The 19,574-nt window shown below is 37.7% G+C and overlaps 3 protein-coding genes across 9 annotated transcripts; 1 reads left to right on the forward strand and 2 right to left on the reverse strand.

The window, feature by feature from the left end:
* Positions 1-430: 430 nt before the first annotated feature.
* Positions 431-2,798, reverse strand: LOC105686801 (vesicle transport protein SFT2A). 4 transcript variants are annotated; one of them, XM_020852774.2, is made up of 6 exons: positions 2,561-2,798; positions 2,043-2,154; positions 1,882-1,899; positions 1,578-1,747; positions 1,279-1,396; positions 431-1,161 (listed from the first exon to the last, which is right to left on the reverse strand). In XM_020852774.2, exons 1-6 carry the CDS (start codon positions 2,581-2,583, stop codon positions 1,033-1,035), a joined length of 570 nt encoding a protein of 189 aa, XP_020708433.2. In that variant the 5' UTR covers positions 2,584-2,798; the 3' UTR covers positions 431-1,032. The 4 variants fall into 4 exon arrangements, with proteins under 4 accessions (XP_020708433.2, XP_020708434.1, XP_012257357.2 ...); XM_020852775.2 differs by having other exon boundaries at positions 2,368-2,794; XM_012401934.3 differs by lacking the exon at positions 1,882-1,899 and having other exon boundaries at positions 2,561-2,791.
* Positions 2,799-3,252: 454 nt separating this feature from the next.
* On the reverse strand, positions 3,253-4,629 carry LOC125501278 (WD repeat-containing protein 19-like). The gene is made up of 3 exons (XM_048656395.1): positions 4,429-4,629; positions 4,168-4,244; positions 3,253-4,010 (listed from the first exon to the last, which is right to left on the reverse strand). Exons 1-3 carry the CDS (start codon positions 4,627-4,629, stop codon positions 3,896-3,898), a joined length of 393 nt encoding a protein of 130 aa, XP_048512352.1. The 3' UTR covers positions 3,253-3,895.
* A 67-nt stretch (positions 4,630-4,696) lies between these two features.
* Positions 4,697-17,308, forward strand: LOC105683161. 4 transcript variants are annotated; one of them, XM_048656382.1, is made up of 8 exons: positions 4,697-5,110; positions 9,004-12,652; positions 12,800-12,954; positions 13,085-13,260; positions 13,370-13,580; positions 13,734-13,877; positions 13,981-16,780; positions 16,911-17,308. In XM_048656382.1, the coding sequence occupies exons 2-7, from the start codon at positions 9,052-9,054 to the stop codon at positions 14,146-14,148; spliced, it is 4,455 nt and encodes a 1,484-aa protein (XP_048512339.1). In that variant the 5' UTR covers positions 4,697-5,110; positions 9,004-9,051; the 3' UTR covers positions 14,149-16,780; positions 16,911-17,308. The 4 variants fall into 4 exon arrangements, with proteins under 4 accessions (XP_048512339.1, XP_020706415.2, XP_012250992.2 ...); XM_020850756.2 differs by lacking the exon at positions 4,697-5,110 and adding an exon at positions 7,131-7,967; XM_012395569.3 differs by lacking the exon at positions 4,697-5,110 and adding an exon at positions 7,131-7,630.
* The last annotated feature ends 2,266 nt before the right edge of the window (positions 17,309-19,574 follow it).

A 19,574-nucleotide genomic window follows, 5' to 3' on the forward strand; every position in this document is an offset into this window, starting at 1 on the left:
ACCAATATTACCATCGAAAGTTGAAGCAGTATGTAGTACATATGACGTGACATCTTGATTTTATATCTACCTTTATCGGATTATTTTCTGTTGATGCAAATACAATCAACATAACAGAGTTATTATACAAAGATACTTTGAGTTTTGCAGGATAAGGAGCGTTCAGAAACAAATAATAGGATCTTCTCGTTGGTTTCAAAACGTTTATTAATATAAGTTGATTCGAATTATACTCTGTATTATATTATTTCTTGCTGTTTTTATTCATATTAGCTTTTGTGCAAAGCGCAGCATATCACAGTTTAATGATGTCCTGCATTAGGAAACGTACTTGTGTGCCAAAAAAGTTGTACAACAATTGTAGCAACTTTGAATTGGTCTAAGATTTCTTAAGCATACTTACTGTCTTTGAATTTGTAAACGTTACTGATTTAATTTTTACTTGAACAATTTTTGCATATTTATTATCAAATTACATAATTTTTTAATCATTTACAATTATCTACATCAGGTATAAAAATTACCGTAAAAAAGTCACAATACAAAGAAATTCTAGAAAACTATAGGAAAATTTTCATTGATTGATGTATACAATTATTTAAACTATATCATGTAGGCTTCTTGGGCACACATTTTGCAAGCGAATTGATATAAATAGTTGAAATTGAAATTCTGTGCTAACATTAGTGTGAAAGTAATTATTAAAGTAATTCTTCCAATTTACAAGTTATTATACAGCGGACAAAAAAAAGAAGGTATCACAATTTCGTTTCAGAGCATTTTATAATACAATGTGCATCAAAAATGGCAAACCAATCACTTTTGGATCGACGAAACCAAATGTAGATATCAACATATTTATGGTAGATATTTTAACATCAAAATGATGCAGTCAACTGCACCTTGTGTCATTTGTATCTTTTATTTTCTTTGTCAAGAATTATCTGTTTATCACCTTAGATGTATTGTATGCGAAAATATTTAAGACATTTACACGTGTTACAATTAAATTTGTTTAAGTTGTATTGTTCTTCATGTAATACATGATCCAACTGTTTTCTTCACAGCATCACGGGCATATGGAATATAGGATAGAGAATACCAGGTCAATGCTAACGACTGTATAATTATGAAAATAAGAGCCAGTCCTGCTCGTTCAAACTGAAAATAACATCATCAATAAAAATTAGTGGAACTAGAACAATATTCAAATATCATTTTTTGAATATTTGATGGACTTCTTGAAAAATCGATTCGATTGAAAATCTTGTAACTTACTGCTAGAGCTGCTACTAGGGTCATCGCTATAGAGACGAGGACCAATAATGTTGCTATCACTCTTGTAGCAGCGAACATTTTCTTGATTTGATTGACTGGACCCATCAAAAAACACGTGCTGTTGTCAGAATAAAAAGTAAGACATAACTCGAATTTAGGAAGATTTTGTTAATTCACTCGTCAATTATCTGTTATTTTTGGTACTACAAACCAATGGGGAATGGAAATAAATTGCAAGCTGTTGGTGTACATAGATGTGAAATTGAGTACATCTATGAGACTTCAAGTACATCACTCACCTTGCTAAGGAGATGATGTTTCCCAGAGTATAAAGTACAGCGAACACAGTCAGTCCATGATATAAAAATAAAGCAAATGATCCAAGGAACGAACAAAGAATACCAATCACGAAGCAAACTGCAAAACCTTTGATTCTTGTGGACCAACTCAGAGTTGTTGAATCCATAACCTGATAACATGAAAACTCTTCATGGCCCATCTTTTCTCATCATAGTCTCAAGGCCCTGCTTTAAGCACAGAGCAACGAGTAAAGCAGTGAATAGTTCCAACAGATAGCTGGAATTGTATGTTTAGAACACTTACCACAAAATCTACATGCCTCTAGCCGCATGAATGAAAATCAGAACATTAAAAAATGATTTTTTCAGGCAAGTCAAACCAAATATGAAACTAATCAGTAGAAGACCAAATATTTTGTTACACTGGCAAGGATTTTGTTGTAAGCAACCGGAAATGTCATCTACCTGTGTAATGATTCCACTTTCTTCGTCACACTGCTCATCACCGCTTAAGGCCCTCCGTAGTTTATCCATTTGAGTGACTTGCTTCTTTGAGAATTTGGAATAGCGAAGTGGTCTATTCAAGATTGGAAATACAAATACCTCTATATCATAATTTGCATGGGCGATATCAGTGCATGGGCGTTATGAGTATATTCAAGCAAGTATTTGAGTCATCAATGTCGTATCATCAATAATAGATACATGGTGTTTAAATTTGAAAGAATTATTGGTTGTCAGACGAACTAGAAAACATCATACAGTGGATAAATCATTTGTACACACGTACCTAGTTTGAGATGCTAATCAATCACGTAATCTGTATCAGAGTCAACGGTGTCAATAGTGCAAAGAATTATGTAGTGTGTATGATCTACGTGATATGGGAAGAATCAACGATTTTATTAGGATAGGTTAGGTAATGGAAATAACACAAAATTATAAGCTGCTTCGAGTCATAAGCCAAAAATAAGTTTTGCCACCTTACGACTGTCGGAAAATACATTTAGCGGCGTGCGGGAGGGGCACTACTGAAAAAAAAACTTGACGTAATTTATCTCCCATTCTAACTTGATTTTACCAATCTGCTATTAAAACAGTCATAAAACAGTATAGAGATAGTGCTTTCTAGTTAAACCACTGATCCCTTTAATATATCAATCCAAATTTTTTTAAATTTCGTCGCCTCGGAGGCAGTCGTCGTTACTTTTGTGGTTTCCCACAAACGCTCGGAGGCGGTCGGGATTCTTCGGTTTTCCTCGGAAATCGAAGGCAGTAGTCGTTAATTTTTTGGTTTTCCTCAAATATTTGGGGTCGGTCAATACTTTTGCGGGGATTTTAGTTCCCAAATATTCCGCCACATGGCGCTAGCTGTATCGGCGAGTGCGGTCACGTGACCTGACCATGTGACGTCATCGCGTGACGAAATAGGGGCGGACAATTAATTTACCGCGCCCGCACCCATCCAGGGGCGGCACAAATGAAAAATATTTTTTAAAACTGGGAAAAAATTGTAAAAATTTGGAAAAAAATAGAAAAAAATTAGAAAACAATTAGGAATATACCTGGGATGGTTTGACTCTGATTAATTAACCGGAGATGAAAGAAAAAATCTGAATAATTCTGGAAAAATGGGGAAAAGTAGGGAAAAACGAGAAAATGAGAAAGACTCACGAAAATTGAACTGTGTAGTATTCTACTGTATTTTTTGAGCATCAAAACATCATTCTGACACTCTGAAATTGAATTACAACCGAAAGTAATCGAGATAATCAAATTTATTAGCTATTCTAAGTACTGAACTAGCGGCAACTTGATTAATTTGACAAATCACTTAATTCAATCAACAAATTCAGCTATACCTAACGTCAAACGCACTATTTTAATTTTTTACAGTATGTTATAGGTAAACTGATCTTTGCATTTCAACTTTAATTGTCAAGGTATCCTCCTCGGAGATACTCATCATGAGAATTGAGCAGTTTTCTGAGAGTCACCAAGTATAAACACCTGACGATTGAATGAGACGATTCTTCTGCTCGATGGCTGAATATATCAGGTTTTCGTTATCAAAAATTATCAAAGGAAGGATTGAGTGGAATTCAATAATTATTACTATGTATCATCTTTGATTCGATCGATCAGCATCTGTTCAGAATATCTAAACCGTATATGCCACAGATTGTACTCCCTACCACGTACTAACTGTTTGGTCTAAGACTAAGGTATGATTCATGGAAAAATAGTGAGCTATGGCAACAATTCGCACAGTTATTCCAGATGTGAGCGCACTTTGTTTGAAACAAACTCTAAACCTTTTAAACATTGGTATCTTGTGCATCGAGGAATGAATGAATGTTGATGCTCGATGATACCATATTTGGATCCACATGTTCCGTACACATTGGACAAACTTCTTCACTTTCGATGATTCTGCAAAAAAACGAAAATAACTGTCAACACCTCTGACAAAAAATAGAAACAGTTTGCAGATGGATAATGTGACGAACTTTGGAGAAAAATTCACAAATTCTTTGCCACAGAACTAATGAATCAATGCAAAAAAAAAAAAGAACTGGGAGCCACTCACCGCAGGAACTCAGTTGCGATTTTGGGAAACTCATATTGTGGACAAAATGTAAAGTCTTCTTTGAGAAGGTGACGACCCTGAGTGAGAATAAATTTCATTGAAATTCGTAAATTTCGAAACAAAGAATTATTATTTCACACCATGGCAAAGATATAGTTTAACTATCAGATTATTTAGCATTGGTACGAATCTTCAGATCTAAAACTTTTCAACTCTACCCACATTAACCACTAGTGGTTGATAATTACTAAAACAGTTTACCGTAGCAATGCAAAAAGGTATGGTGCTCTTGCATTTGTCACACATGACTTTTGTCTCAGGTAATTTATTTTTGCAATAAGGACAAGGTGTCAATGGCTCATTCTCAGCTTCAGGATCCTTTGTCTTCGGAGCCTTCCTCACAATCGCTTCAATTTTTTTGCTACAGTTGGCATGGATTTGCGTTTGGTATTCAGGCCGCATAAAGTTGAACGCTGCATGCTTCAGTCCGGCTCTATGGCATTCTATTACCGTCGATGTTGAAATTGGAACGATATCTGAAATGGAATTAGGCCATTTGAGAGAATGGAATTTGTTCGGTGGCAATTATACTCCGTTTGTTTGAATTGAATTCTTCACCATCATGAAGAAGAACATCCTTCCTGACACTTGGATAACCTTGTCAAGTCTTCCGGTGTTGTCGACGTTGTCTCTTGACCTCTACCTCTGTAGCCTCCAGGCGTTGATCGGCGTCCTAAAGCAAAGCCAACCAAGCAAATTGAAGCACCTTGTAACAAGTGGTCAAAGCATATCGACGATGGACCAAATTTACCTACGATAATTCCTCCTAGGAAAAATGAATCAGCAGAACCGGTCATGCTATGATCAAAACAACTACATTACCGCAGCGTATTATTGTTCAAATTATGTTCAGAGGGACCCAGGGATCTCGTCTTCCAAATGAGTGAGTGAAATTTGATTATCAGAGTGTCAGAATGATGTTTTGATGCTCAAAAAATACAGTAGAATACTACACAGTTCAATTTTTGTGAGTCCTTCTCATTTTCTCGTTTTTCCCTACTTTTCCCCATTTTTCCAGAATTATTCAGATTTTTTCTTTCATCTCCGGTTAATTGATCAGAGTCAAACCATCCCAGGTATATTCCTAATTGTTTTCTAATTTTTTTCTATTTTTTTCCAAATTTTTACAATTTTTTCCCAGTTTTAAAAAATATTTTTCATTTGTGCCGCCCCTGGATGGGTGCGGGCGCGGTAAATTAATTGTCCGCCCCTATTTCGTCACGCGATGACGTCACATGGTCAGGTCACGTGACCGCACTCGCCGATACAGCTAGCGCCATGTGGCGGAATATTTGGGAACTAAAATCCCCGCAAAAGTATTGACCGACCCCAAATATTTGAGGAAAACCAAAAAATTAACACTACTGCCTTCGATTTCCGAGGAAAACCGAAGAATCCCGACCGCCTCCGAGCGTTTGTGGGAAACCACAAAAGTAACGACGACTGCCTCCGAGACGACGAAATTTTAAAAAATTTGGAAAAATCGGAAAAAAATCAGAAAGGATTAGAAAAAAAATGGGAACTAATCTGGGATGGTGTTACATTGGTAGCATATCATTTAGTCACGTCCAGGTTCTTCGGGAGATGCCCTGATGGAAAAATTAAATCGAAAAGAATGAGAAGAAACAGCGAATAATCCTGGAATAGTGTAGGTGGGTCGCATTTGTTGGCACTTTGATGGTGCTCTCGTTCACCTTGACGTATGCGGCTTCACGTACAAATGACGTTTGCAGGTAATTCTTCGGATCATGGAAAATAAAAAATCCCATGGCAAAGTTGAACAACGACTGAAAACTATAAAGATTTTACAATTTCTCTGCGTTTCAAAGTGGGAAATTTGCCGTACATTGAAAATTTCAATTGATGTATTAATCTAGTGAGCATGTTTGAATTCTTGAACTCAAAATAACTATAAAACTAAAAATAAGATCATTTGGGACCATGCGCGGTCAAATTTCAAGGGAAACCTAGACTATGGTCTCGGTGGTTTTGCGATTTTGTAAGCACGATGACGAACACATTTAAATGGCTCTATTGCTGTATTTTTATGTAATTTCACTTAAGGTACAGGCACCAGTCGATCTAATTGAGCCAGTAAAAGCCTTAGAATATCCCAATCCATCTGCTTGTCAACGAGAAGTATCATAAATCATCCGAAAAGTGTGACCAATTTTCCTGCAATAAGAAAAGCATGTTTTATTGTCATAAAATTTCCGGATGCTGAGAGAGCCTTACCATCCTGCGTTGAGGTCTACCTCAATCTATACAATACATGTGTTCCATCAGATTTCATAATCCATCGATACACATTTTCTTATTTTTTATCATTGTAGATCTACGTCTGATTTGTGGGCCTGTACAAAGCTGCAAACGTCAATTCTTTCAAACTAAATCTTCGAATATGACAAACGATGAAAACTTGTTCTCTCTATGGTATTCGCCGAACCGCCTGTAGTCTCCTCCTCCGAGTTTGTCCTCGAATATCTGATCAAACACTCGCCATGTACAATCTCTGAAATACATCGAGATCAAGTTAGGAAAATTGAATTAGGTCAGACGGAAATTCTATGTCGAAGAGTTGCTGATATTTGCAAACAATACCTTACCCTACCACTCTCTTGCTTTGCAGTCGCATCTTCAAGGACCACAGACATATGACCTGCAAAAGAAAATTAGAAAATTACGTACAAGATTAGGGGTAGCTGAATTGTCAGCAGATTCATATTGGAAAACAGTCGCTTAAATAATGACACCTACACCTACGTTTGTTGAGTTTAGAATCTGAATCTACTGACAAATTAATTCATCAATCAGACTGTTCAATCTATGACTAAGTTTCCATCGCGGGTTCGAATCGGGTTCGAGTCAGGTTGGGGTGAGCGTTTGTACGGTGGAAACACGGAACTGGAACCAGAACCCAACCATAAAATACTTCATGGTTGTTAGTCAGTGAGTTACACCTACCACTTACGACATCACTGGACATCACTTGACGGTGTGCCACACAACAAGTGCATATTTAACGCCTCCTTGATTTAACGGTCAAGGAAAATTGTTTAACGGCATCAATGTGACAAACAACGATAAGTAATGAGTAAATATATGGAGAAACTAGTATGTAATCAAATTGTTTCCTTCAAGACCTAAAAAAAATTACAACAATAAAGTCATTTGACGCGAGTAGTGACTATAAGTGATTTCGCTCACGTAAACATTGTGTGTTTTTCATGCGAATGACATACCGTATTTTAATCAAAGTTGCACAGAGGATTTAAAAAATCAATTTACTCCTCTGTACTTTCATGACTAAACTAGATTTTCCATCGTTGTGGTAGGAATGTGATCTTTTCGTCGACAGTCGACACCGTCCTATGCTATACCAGCTACAAGCCTCGCTTAAACGGTAATCTCTATTATTATTTATTTTTCATTGATGTCCGCTGTTCATTTTGAACTAAACCAATTCGCTGTAACAGACAGACTGAACTCTGTAAAATCGCAACATTTCCAGCTTTCCTCCTCAAAGGTAGCTACATTTTCGCCCCATACCTTCAGCCAGGTTGGCTAGGTTGGTATACGTACACGCACGCATATCATTTTATCTTTTACACGCATGCACACAATTTATTTACAGAATTTTGATGCGCGCTTGTGTCGTGGCTTGACACGCATGCGAGAGGGTGTGTTTTTAATGATAAATAATACATTAATGTTGGAAAAAGTGGTGTTCAAAAAACGGTGTAAGTAGCTCAGGTTAGTGACAATTAAGTATCCAAAAGAAGATGTGATGTTCGAAATTTCCACCTACAACCTATCTTGTGACTTACAGAGTGCTATTTCAAGCATACACACTTGGGTAATCGAAGATCGACTTGTAGGTTACTTAATTTTATGAGTATTTTTCGATAATCATTAATCTGTGTGTAGACATTATCAAAGTTGATCTCTTCAGACTTTGTAATGCAGTTGAAGAAACACGCAACTTACTTCTGCTGCCAAGCCCTGCTAAGGCAACCGTTCAACTGTTTCTGACAGTCAATGTAATTGTGTTATTATGGCTTACTTTCACAATATTCTGCCTTTACGATATAATTTATCATTTGATATCCAGAGCACAGCTATTTGATATTTTATCAGTGCTGTTGAATGTCAGGTATACATAATTGATTCAAGAAAACCAAATTGACTTTGATATCTTGAAGACAATGATAATGAGTTATTTTTTTTCACAACATTTGGCGCTATGGACATACATTTGAAATTTCATAAGACAAAGAAGTGCATTTTATTTGGCGAATTTTTTTGCATAATTTCACATCACAATGTTCCATGGGAATTTTCTGATCAATACGAAGCCCTGATAAGGGCATGTAATTGCAGGATTGTGGGAGGTGGATACCTCACATACAATACCAGAAATTGCGCACTTTGCATTTGTGAAACCTGAATATCCTTGTATATTATTGTCTTGCGCTGGATGACCAGCAACAATGTATGACAACAGTGAAATTTGATACAAGTGAGAAGGTTTGATCTTACAACATATTAGAAATATGCACTTGTGTGGCATAAATGTAAGCCCCAAGCATGGTAGAATGTTTACTAGGAAGTTTAGTAATAAGCTAGCTCAATGTTATCATTAACAATAAGTCGTAATAAGCACCTGACGCAAGTATCTTGTGCAAAAAATTTTTCATAACATTGGTAGGAACTTTCAAAAATTCTAGATAGTTATTTTAGTGTACAAATATCTTTTGAGCAACTTTTTTATTTCAGAATAACATTCACTATCACAAGTGATTTGATAAACCGCTTATCACAAGAATGGAGGAACCAAAAATTGAGAGCATTGATCGGACTGCAGAGGACTCCGAGGCACTTGAAAATGAACAACTTGATCCTGTTTCATCAGAAATTGAATCAGAATCCTACGAAGCAACAGAACGGATAAAAACTAGCTCTGGAGATATCTTGATTGTGCCTGTCACAATCGCAAGCACAAAGACCCAGATTACAACCAAACTATTGCCTACTTCGATGGCTGATAATGGTATCCTGTCAGATTGTCCGGTCAGAAGTTGTAATCCGAATGACCTAGTTGATGATAAAGACTTGAATGACGAGAGAGCCAAAGTAGTCATCAAAACATCATCCAGTCAGGAGATAACAATACCTAACATTACTGAACCAGAAGAAATAGTACATAGAATAGAGAAACAAAATATTCTTGCAGAGGGTAACACCAATGAGTTAGCAGAAGAGAAGAACAAGATGAGAGAAGAGGAAGTAGTTCACGAATCTTGTGATCCAGGCACATTGAGTATTGTCGAAGAAATTGTTGAGACTACTAAGCCGACATATGTGCAAATTCAAGAACAAGAAAGTGAAGATGGATTTGTTACAAAACATTTAGTATTGCTGCATGTGAATGATGATGATGATGATGCTGATGACCATGACCACGATGCAGTCATCAACGTGGTTGGAGATGATATACGAGAGCCAGATCTTGATGAGACCCCTGAAAATGATGTTAATAGAGATAAATCGAACAGCAGAGTAGTATTGGGGTCTGAGGATAAGTATATTGAAGAAGACAGACAAGCTTCAGGAATGATTGAAATAAAAGATCATGAGATAGAAGCTAGCAATGATGATACAGAAAATGCAGAGATTGGTCAAGAGATAGAAGTTGAGGTAACCGAAAGTGAAGTGGATGTTGCAATTGAGACAGTCGTCATGGAAGCTGATACAAGTTTGGCAATAAAATCAGAAAATCAGAAGAGTGTTATACAGGAAATTGTGGATGATTGGATTGACGATACTAACGAAGACCTATCTGAACCTAAAAACAATTGCAGTGATGTACACGACTCTGTTGAAACTGAGCTCAAATCTCTCTTAGCTGAAGATAAACCTGACAAAAATGATAAAGTAACTAGGAAGGTCGACAAAGTTCCTAAACATGACACTAAATCAGCAAAGAAAACTTATAAGCTTGTAAAAGTCCAGAACTTTGTGAAAACGCGACGCAATTTAGGATCCACCAAAGAACATGTCAATGGTGTGGAAAAAAATCGAGAGGCCAGAAAAAGTGGAGTATCAAGTGACGAAAATATATCATCCAAGACATCTGAAGCAGTACCAAAGTATATACCGCCACATTACCTCGGTAGATCATTGTCTAATCCGACCCAGGATACAGCAGTTAGTAAACAGAAACTACAGGTTCCACGACCTGGAGTAAAAATACCTGCTCGTCATTTGATGAGTAGAATTGCCTCGTCAGCTGAGGTTACAGAAGTTTTAAAAGAGCGTATAAAACAGAAACAAAAGGAGATTACACTTCCAAAAGGTGGCGATGTCTTATTTGTGAAAAAAATTACGCAACGGTTGTCGAGCAAACTGTGCGCTGCTTCTAGTCTGGATGTTTCACCTGAAAAAGATTCATTACTGTTAGTAGCCAATGCATCTTCTGGAAATACCCCTAATAATTCAGCCAAAGAGAAAATCATGGATGAGGCAGAAAAGATTGAAACTGCCGACAATACAGAATTACTCGCGATTTTAGAAGGTGACGTGGATCCTGACTGGTCCATTCTGAAGCCTCATACGATAGTTGAAGCTGATAAGAGTACTGAACCAACCACAGCACCTGACACATCTGTGAAATTTGATCCGGTGCAGGAACGAGAGCTAGCACTAAAGCAGCTTCTCGAACTCCCAGCAACATCCAACAAAAAAGGCAAGAAACGGAAGACATTCAATCCTGCGCCAAGTAAGGTATCAACCAGTACCAAAATCAAAGGAAATGTTGATTGCACAAAGACAATTTTGCCAGCCTCTGATGCATTTGATGAAGATTCTATGCCCCAGGCTGATGTAGGGCTCAGAATGGCAGAAATAGGAATTGATGATGAAGAAGCTCACTTGGAAGAATCACGGTCTGGCAGAAAGCGGAAACCCACTGAGAAAGCTCGGGAACATGAGCAAAATTCAACAAAAAAGCAGAAAGTGTATAAAGGCAAAGTAAATGTGAGCAAAAAATCTTTAAAAGTCCAAGCGCTGTCTGCCGTTTCTTTAGACGAACCTCTAGAACCCAAGATTCATCCAGTAGTCGCTGATCCAGTGTCTGTAAATCCCAAGCTTGCAGCGAAAAATATTTTATCAAAAGTTGATTCGACTAAGAATCGAATATATCAATCCAAATCGCAGAAAATAGGAAAGAAGGTGACACAGAATATGGTCAAGCGTAATATACCAGGGAAAAAATTGCTCCGGCAGAAACCTTCGACTAATGTTCCAAATCCAAAGACTGTTCAGATGAAATCCAAGTTTATGTCCTCTGTGAAAAATTATCGGAATACGATGAAAAAAAAGGTTCAGAAGCAGTTGCTCGACATGTCTTCAAGTGACGTAAAACCGAAAAAAAAAACAAATGAAATTGACAAACTCCTCCAGGATGAAGGCGTTGTCAATCTGTTATATGACGTTGAGCAGCCTGAGAGAAAACGGTTGATCCCTATCACTAAGTCTCAAACAAAAGTGATGGATTTACACAAGGTTCAACGCGAACTAAAAATCAGAACTAAACTGGTACGAAATGCTGTCTTAAGGCTTCGTACATCAGGTGGGAGTTCAACGAAAATATCACCAAGGTCAAAGCGAACTTTAACGCATATTTCTGGTCCCAATGAGAATCGGGAAAACGAACGCAATAAATCAACCCGATCCTCAATATCGTCACCAACTGATTTCATTTATCCAGCAAAAATTAGAAATGCTGCAGACGCTTCAGTTATTGTTAGAAGGCATTCCTCTAGCTCGTTTTCAAGCACTTCCGGCAGTCCAAGGGTTAGTATTGATGGGCAAGACATCAGGCAAATGGAATTCAATGTGACGGAAGAGGGGGTAGCTCATGTGACAAGATCTGCTAGAAGGCGACATTCACAAAACGAAAAAAATAAACAGTCTGTGGAAATTGTATTAGCCCAGAAAAAATATGGAGTTAGTAGAAAAAAGTCAACTGAAACTGTTGAAAATGACAGTATTACTTCAACTGAGAGAATTGCATTAGCTACCCGTTCGAATTTACGTACAGATAATAAGACTCTTGAGAAATTGGGTGGAAATATTGATAGTGTTGATGTCGCTCAATCCACTAGCTGTAGCAGTAGCAGTTCTGGGAGTAAAATAGCAACTCGTTCTAATGGAACACCACTTGAAAAACAAATAATGAAAACCAAAAAAGGAACAAAAACAAAAATTGCAGTAAGCAAAGTCAAGGAGGTTGTTGAAACAGAGAGTGAGGCAATTGAAGGAGATGAACTCTCTGCTTGTTTGGCCGAGGCTGTTACAGCTCTTTCCGATACTGATGGAACGACCAATCACTCTGGAAGTACGGCTGGCAACCGCAAGACTAAAGGTAAACATTTTTTTGGATAATAATTTTCTACGTTCTCTGGATTAAAATATCCAAATGAAAGTATTCCAAAGTTGCTACGTGCTATAAAAATTTATCACTTGTATTGTTTTGGTATTTGTATTTTTACATATCATATTATTCACACAGTACCCTTGAATATGGCCAAATTGACTGAAAGAGCTAGAGTTGATGATTTAGATCACATAAATAGTACTGAACTGATTCTTAGACGGCATGGCAATCTTGTTCAAATAGTATTGACGCCATCATCAACTTTATGGAAAAATGGAATAACCCTCCAGGTAGGCATCATCTCTGTTACTTTATTGGAACACAATATATAGATAATGCTTGGAGCTTTGTCAGAAGTATAAAGGAATCCATTGCATCCTATACATGTGCTCAACAATTATTGTTCAAACCTTGTCGTAGATGATGACCAAGCTCCGCGAAGTTTTATTGCTACTGCGGAGGGACGAAAGGTGTCGTGTAGTTCTTGTAACGTCAACTGGTCCAAGTTTCTGCGAAGGATTAGATCTCTCAGATCTGATACATGAAAATAAGGAGGAGCGTCGAGTTCACGCAGAGCAAATAGCCAATGCAGTCAAGTGTGTATTATGCTAATTAAAAGCTGATATAAATTTGCGACAAACATGGAGTATTGAGAAGGAATTATTTATTGTAAATAGTTTGTAATGTTATGAATATACTTTCCAGAGAATTGATCAAAACATTGGCTAATTTCAACAAACCCATAGCGGCAGGGATTCAGGGAGCAGCTATTGGATTAGGTGTTACAATGTTGCCATTATTCGATCTTGTGATCGCCAGTGATAAAGCCACTTTTAGTACACCTTATGGACAATTGGGTCAAATCCCTGAAGGTGCTGCTATCCTCACCCTATCTCAATCTGTTGGGACTACTATCGTAAGTACCAACATGCCCTAATCTGTGCAAAAAAACTTCACAACAGACAATAGAATGTTGATATCTATTAATTAATTAGTCTAATATTATTTACATTCATCACATTGCGGACAAGATATCTAATTCCTTGGTTGTTATCTAATAAAATAACAGACGAGCGAGCTTTTACTTGGCGGAAGAATTTTGACGGCTAGTGAAGCGCTGAGAGCAGGACTAGTCACTCGAGTCTTATGGCCAGACCGATTTCAAGGAGAATTAATACCTTCCCTGCAAGCTATGAGCGAGCATTCCTCTCAGGTAAGAAAGCAAACGAAGATAACTTGATTAGTATAGAGAACTTTTCAGAGAAAATTGAGCTTGTGATTTCATCAATTTTTTTGTTGAATTATATACGTTACAGTCAATGGAAGCAACGAAAACACTGCTGCGTCATAGTCTACGCAAAAAGTTGGATGCAGCTCTGGAATCTGAAAGTTATTTGTTGATACAACATTGGTGTTCGGCGGAGTGTCAAACGTTGATAAAAAATTATATAGACAATGTAATTGGTAGAGGAAACGCTCACTGAGTGCTGAGAAGTATATCATATAATCATGATCAATTAATGATGCTCGCATATATTTAAAGAGAAAATGAATACACAGTCGAGATTTAATGTTGCCGTGTGCTACGATGGGTACTGGTGGGTATATTATACAAAAAGAAAATACATTATGAAGTTTAAGGACAAAAGGCTGAATTAAGGAATAACTTTGATGATTAAAGAAAATGCGGTTCATAAAATGATTTGACTTTACGAATACCTTATGCATTCAATAACTGCATCAATTGTACTATAAAATCGTGTGAAAAAATTAAATCTATTTCCAATACCATCAAATGTTCATACAGCGAAAATATTCCATATCAATTTCAAATCGATATCTATCAGTAACACTGCAGTGACTATTGGTGCGAGAAGTTATTCCGAGTTCAATTATCAGTTGTAGGTACACACTTAGTTATGGTATATCCAGAAAACCGTATACAACCAATGATCGATGGGGGACATATGTCTTTGAATTTAAAAGTTATTCTTTCTGATGATATCCGTAAAATTTCAGTTCTCCCAAAGAGATACTGTTGTCTAGTATATAATTAGTATCATGGGGATAGTAATGATAAGTTTAGGATAATTATATTCTTTGGCGATTGTTTTTTTTCTCTCTTCACATCATTCAATATAAGTCATAAGATTACACAACACCGTTAACAGTTCTGCTGGTAGCGCATCAATATAGGTTTATACAAATTTATTTCGTGTTTTATTCCCTAACGTGCACTCGTTGATAGTAGATACTTTATCAAATTCTATTTTTAAGAACGATGTTTATAAAATGAATTTCTAATTTCCACACATCATTCTCCTAAATATATATTTCTATATACTTTGTAGCTGATTACATGAATAGATTTTTCTTACTTATAGTATTCAGGGACTTGTCCATTCACTGCTTAAGAGGTACTCAACCATTTCATAGAAAAAATCTATTGAAAAACTCGCCATGGTTTCAAAAACCAACGCGGCGAATACCTAAAAACCCCGAAGAACTGTTCCGCAACTGAATCAATTATAAATTATTTCGTTGAACTAGGTTCAACGAAATTGACTTCGGATCAACCGTTTCAAAGAAGCAGTTCTATCAATAGTTTATCCGATAAAACGACAACTTGAATTGAAATAATTGCTGCTATAATGAGACCAGATTCCCGCAGATCAGAACGTCAAGTTTGAAACAAAAATATATACCTATGTACGTACACCAGACCTGTCCTCGCATACTGAAATACAGTCTCGCATACTTTACCATCGCCCAATTGTCCCTTGGCGGATAACAATTCTGACGGTCGTGTGAGATCACGTAAGCCACGTCGATCATTAAGTGATTGATCTACACACACTTACCGACTTGTGAAAATGCAGTAGACGGTTCAAACACCAACCTCTTGGTAACAAAAAATCGCACGATAACGAGAAAAAAACATTTCAAAGGGGAAGTTTCAAGCTACAAAACCCACATTACGCCATCCTTGTACAACTTTCTCCAAACACGATGACTATGATACAAAAAAAGCAAACCGCAAAATTTCTGCATTCATGGCTCCAGAGTTGTAAAATTTCAGAAAAAACTGTGCACAAACCAAATTCGGGATAACGGTTTTGAAGTCGAAATTTCAAGCTTCAAAACTCAATCTTCTTTATCGAAATCCGCTCATTTTCGACGAAGTTACACCCGTTTGAAAAAGGGGTCTTTTTCAGGACGAAATTCAGGTGATCCTTTAATTGTTGTGCGCAGTGTGTATGCCAAGCTACAGATTTTTTAGCTGAAAACTGGGCCAATGGTAAAAAACCGGTTAGAAACCACGAAAAATCGATGCTTTTCTTATGAGAAAAAGTAAGGCCTCATAGGGGTGGGTAAATATTGGGATAAAGATTTGAAAAAAATTGGAAACGCTATCTATATTATTTTGAACCGATTTAGGGGGTGAACCCATTGATATTCGATTTTAACCTTTTTAAGAACAGGTCCAATGTACACCTATGTCCACAAGGAAAATAATTTTGCCACGTCGAAAAATGAAGCGGATAACAATAGCGTGCCTACACGTTTCTTCAAGTATACAAATCAGTTAATCTTCGATAACTCAGATAGTTTAGAACGTCAGAGTTCTTGGCGGGCATTGTTAAAGCGTATATTGAACCTAGTCAACGAATAATGGCCATGATCCGCAATGCACCGGCGTACCCAGCCGATTTTTCATACTGAATGAATAGAAATTTCAAACGGTCGACGAACCGGTGCACCACCACACCGATTATTTCCCTCAAGGTTAACAATTTGACTGTAAAAATTGACTCGCTTGAAATGATGTATCCGGTACAGCGTTGAGAACACTGGTTTTGAGAATACCTGGGTTGGTCGTGCGTCCATGTAAATTGAGAAGCTGATAATGTCAGAAATTACCTGTTCTTCAAGGCCAAGCACGGCTTGATCCAGGACATTAATTTGTCAAGTTTTTCCGCCCATCATGGCTTCTATAAAAGTAGCGACCCGCCGAAACCGCTTCACATTTGCTCATCTGCAACCGCATTTTAAAGCTGTGTACGTACTAGCACAATCTGTGCTATTCCCTAACTACCATTCCACATGTTATATCAGGTGAGAAAAAAACTCACGTATCAGAATTGAATATGTGTATCCTTGATTCTAGAGTGTTAACGTTTATCTTACTTAAACCTTATTCTTAAATACTTGAATACTCGTTGTGAATATTTTGTTCTCGCTTTAGTTGATCCTGGCCGCTCTTGCGTCTGTTGTCGCATCTCAATTCGATCCAACCGATCCAGGATTAATCGTAGAGACGTTCACTTCTGCGCCTGTAATTTGGCAGAAAACTTTCTCCGAAGCAGCTCAGGGTACGCAAACTGGTCCATTGCCTCGAGATCTCCCTATCGATGGGTTAGTCGCATCTGCTTTCGGCAAGATTTCTCCCGGATTCAACGATGCGTTTCCAACATTCATGAGACGGTGGTGGTACGCTTATCATAATACGACGATGAATCGAACAATGACAACGACCACCCTCTTTAAAACTCGCAAATTTATTACCACATATTACAGTAATGGTACGGTAGTTAAAACAGAAGTAGACGGAAGATAATAAAGAATTTTTGCAATGAAAATATAGCAAGGTCTTCTTTTAATTCGTCCAGTGCGCCTGGGCCCATCCCAAATGATTCCACCCCACAATCAGCCCAACCGTTGTAATACACACCGACTTCATGATTTTGTAATCTTAGGCAAGTGTTAGAAAGTATAATTACTTTTTGCAGTACACTTCACTTTTCACTGAAGCTGGGCAACCATCATCTACCCTCAAATTGTTGTGTTTATTCGCCCGTGAATTATTTTTAAATCAAGTTTCACTCATTCCTAGGAAATAAAAGTGAGGTATTGATTCTCGCATAAGATGCATTTTTCTAATTTGATCTTACACCTTTATTACGTCAAACATAGTTTCATGGAACTCATGCCTAAATATGAAAAATTTTAAATTCGAAATAGCGAATCGAAATCAAGAATGGGGTACCTAAAAGTTTCAAGGTTGCTAATTATACACGTAAAATTGGATAGGCGAACAACGATCGATTTGAATGAATTTTTGTAAAGGATAATTATTTTATAAGGTCAGTTCTGAGCGTGCATGAGTCTGGCGAGATTTGTTTTCACCCATGGTCCTTCATAGGGGCGTTGCCAATAGTAGCATCAGTATCATTATCCTCAGTATCACTGCATTATTATTATAATTCGTGTGCTTATAATTTTCAATCTCATTAGCGATTGTCAGATCATAGCGATAACTTTTTGGTTTGATTGTTTCCTCTAAGGTAAGGTCTCTTCGATCGATAGTTTCCGTACGACGCGGAAGTCCCATTGAAACAGTACGGAACAAAACTCGAAATTGCGAGTACATCACTATTGATTTTGCAGAAAAACCATGGCGCATGTTATCTGCAAATTGACCGATAGCATTTACACAAGATCATGACGCAGAAACCGGTCCTGCACGTAAATAAATTATAAAGAAAAAGTAAATAAAAAGATCATTGCCCGGGGGGGGGGGGGATATTCGGTCATTTACTATGATCGTATCATATCGTATATTTTCAGCGAGTTGTCGCAAGTGTTGGAGCGTGTGCAAACAGAGAACTGCGTAGGAATCGTGACAGAAATCGGTTGACCCAGAAGAAGTTGAGATTTGTGTGTGGCTACTTGAACGTCATGTCAATATTGCTGTCAATTGCCGTTCTAGTTACGACCGGTGTTGTGTACGGGCAACAAAAAAGATCGTTCATAGAATCGGGAGCCTTCGATCATCACGTAAGGATCGGCAAAATTTTCACCTCCGAAATGGAATGTATACGGAAATTCGATTCGTTAGTCAAGTCAGGATGGGCAGACGAGCTGAACAGATTTTTACCCAAAGACGTGGGCGATCTGCACGAGCTTCAGTGGAAGGACAAAGAATCGAATTTAACGAAATACAATAATTTGGAAGATCAGTGGTTGATGGAAGAAGGTTCACCGACTAATAGAATCAAGCAATGTCTTACTAATATTGTAACTGATATCGGCGAAAAGGAGCGACTGCGTCAAGGTCAGGAGCTCGATTGTCTCGTAACATTAATTGCGACACACACTGAACAAGAACGTCATTATTACCAGAGCTACGAAGCTTTATTGAACGATTCGTCGAAGGAACATCTTCCGTTTCGTAAGTTTATTAATTTTCCGGAGGTTGTTGATCTTATTTTTCAAGGCAGAGAACCCAAGACCTGGACTGGTCCCGAAAAACTTTTATACGCGCATACCGCGAGTTACGTTCTTAACGACGCTGACAACCTCAGGAGATATTATGTTGCGGATCAGAACTGCGATTGGGTGAACGCCAAGTCCTTGACTGATGCTCTCAATGAAAGGGAGAGACTTGAAGAATTCGTATCGCAGGTTCGTCACTCGGTAAATAAACAGCTAGGAGGTTTATTGGTTAAAAAATGGAACTTCAACGTACCCTTAACCGGGGACAGGTATGACCTCTGGATAGAATCGCGTCAGAATATGACATCCCAGCTTGAACGGGAGGTTGAAATTCTCCAAAATTATCCAAAGAACAGCAAGTCGTTATGCCATTACGCTACTGAGTTAGCTACAAACTTCACGAAGGTGCAATCGAAGATTTTGCTACCAACGATAGAAGAGTACTCGGTGCATTTAGAAGCTTCGGACGTCGCATCGAAGGCAAGCGCGATCGAAGAATCCTTGAAGAAACTCAGGCATCCTCAGCATGAATTGGTCAAGGTGATTGCTGAAAAACAGGACGAGGGCACGAGGTGTTTGTCGGCAATCATTCACTTAGTAGAACACCATAGAAGATACGAAGTGGCGTCAGGAT

This window comes from Athalia rosae, chromosome 6, assembly GCF_917208135.1.
Source record: "Athalia rosae chromosome 6, iyAthRosa1.1, whole genome shotgun sequence".
NCBI classification, from domain to species: Eukaryota; Metazoa; Arthropoda; class Insecta; order Hymenoptera; family Athaliidae; genus Athalia; species Athalia rosae.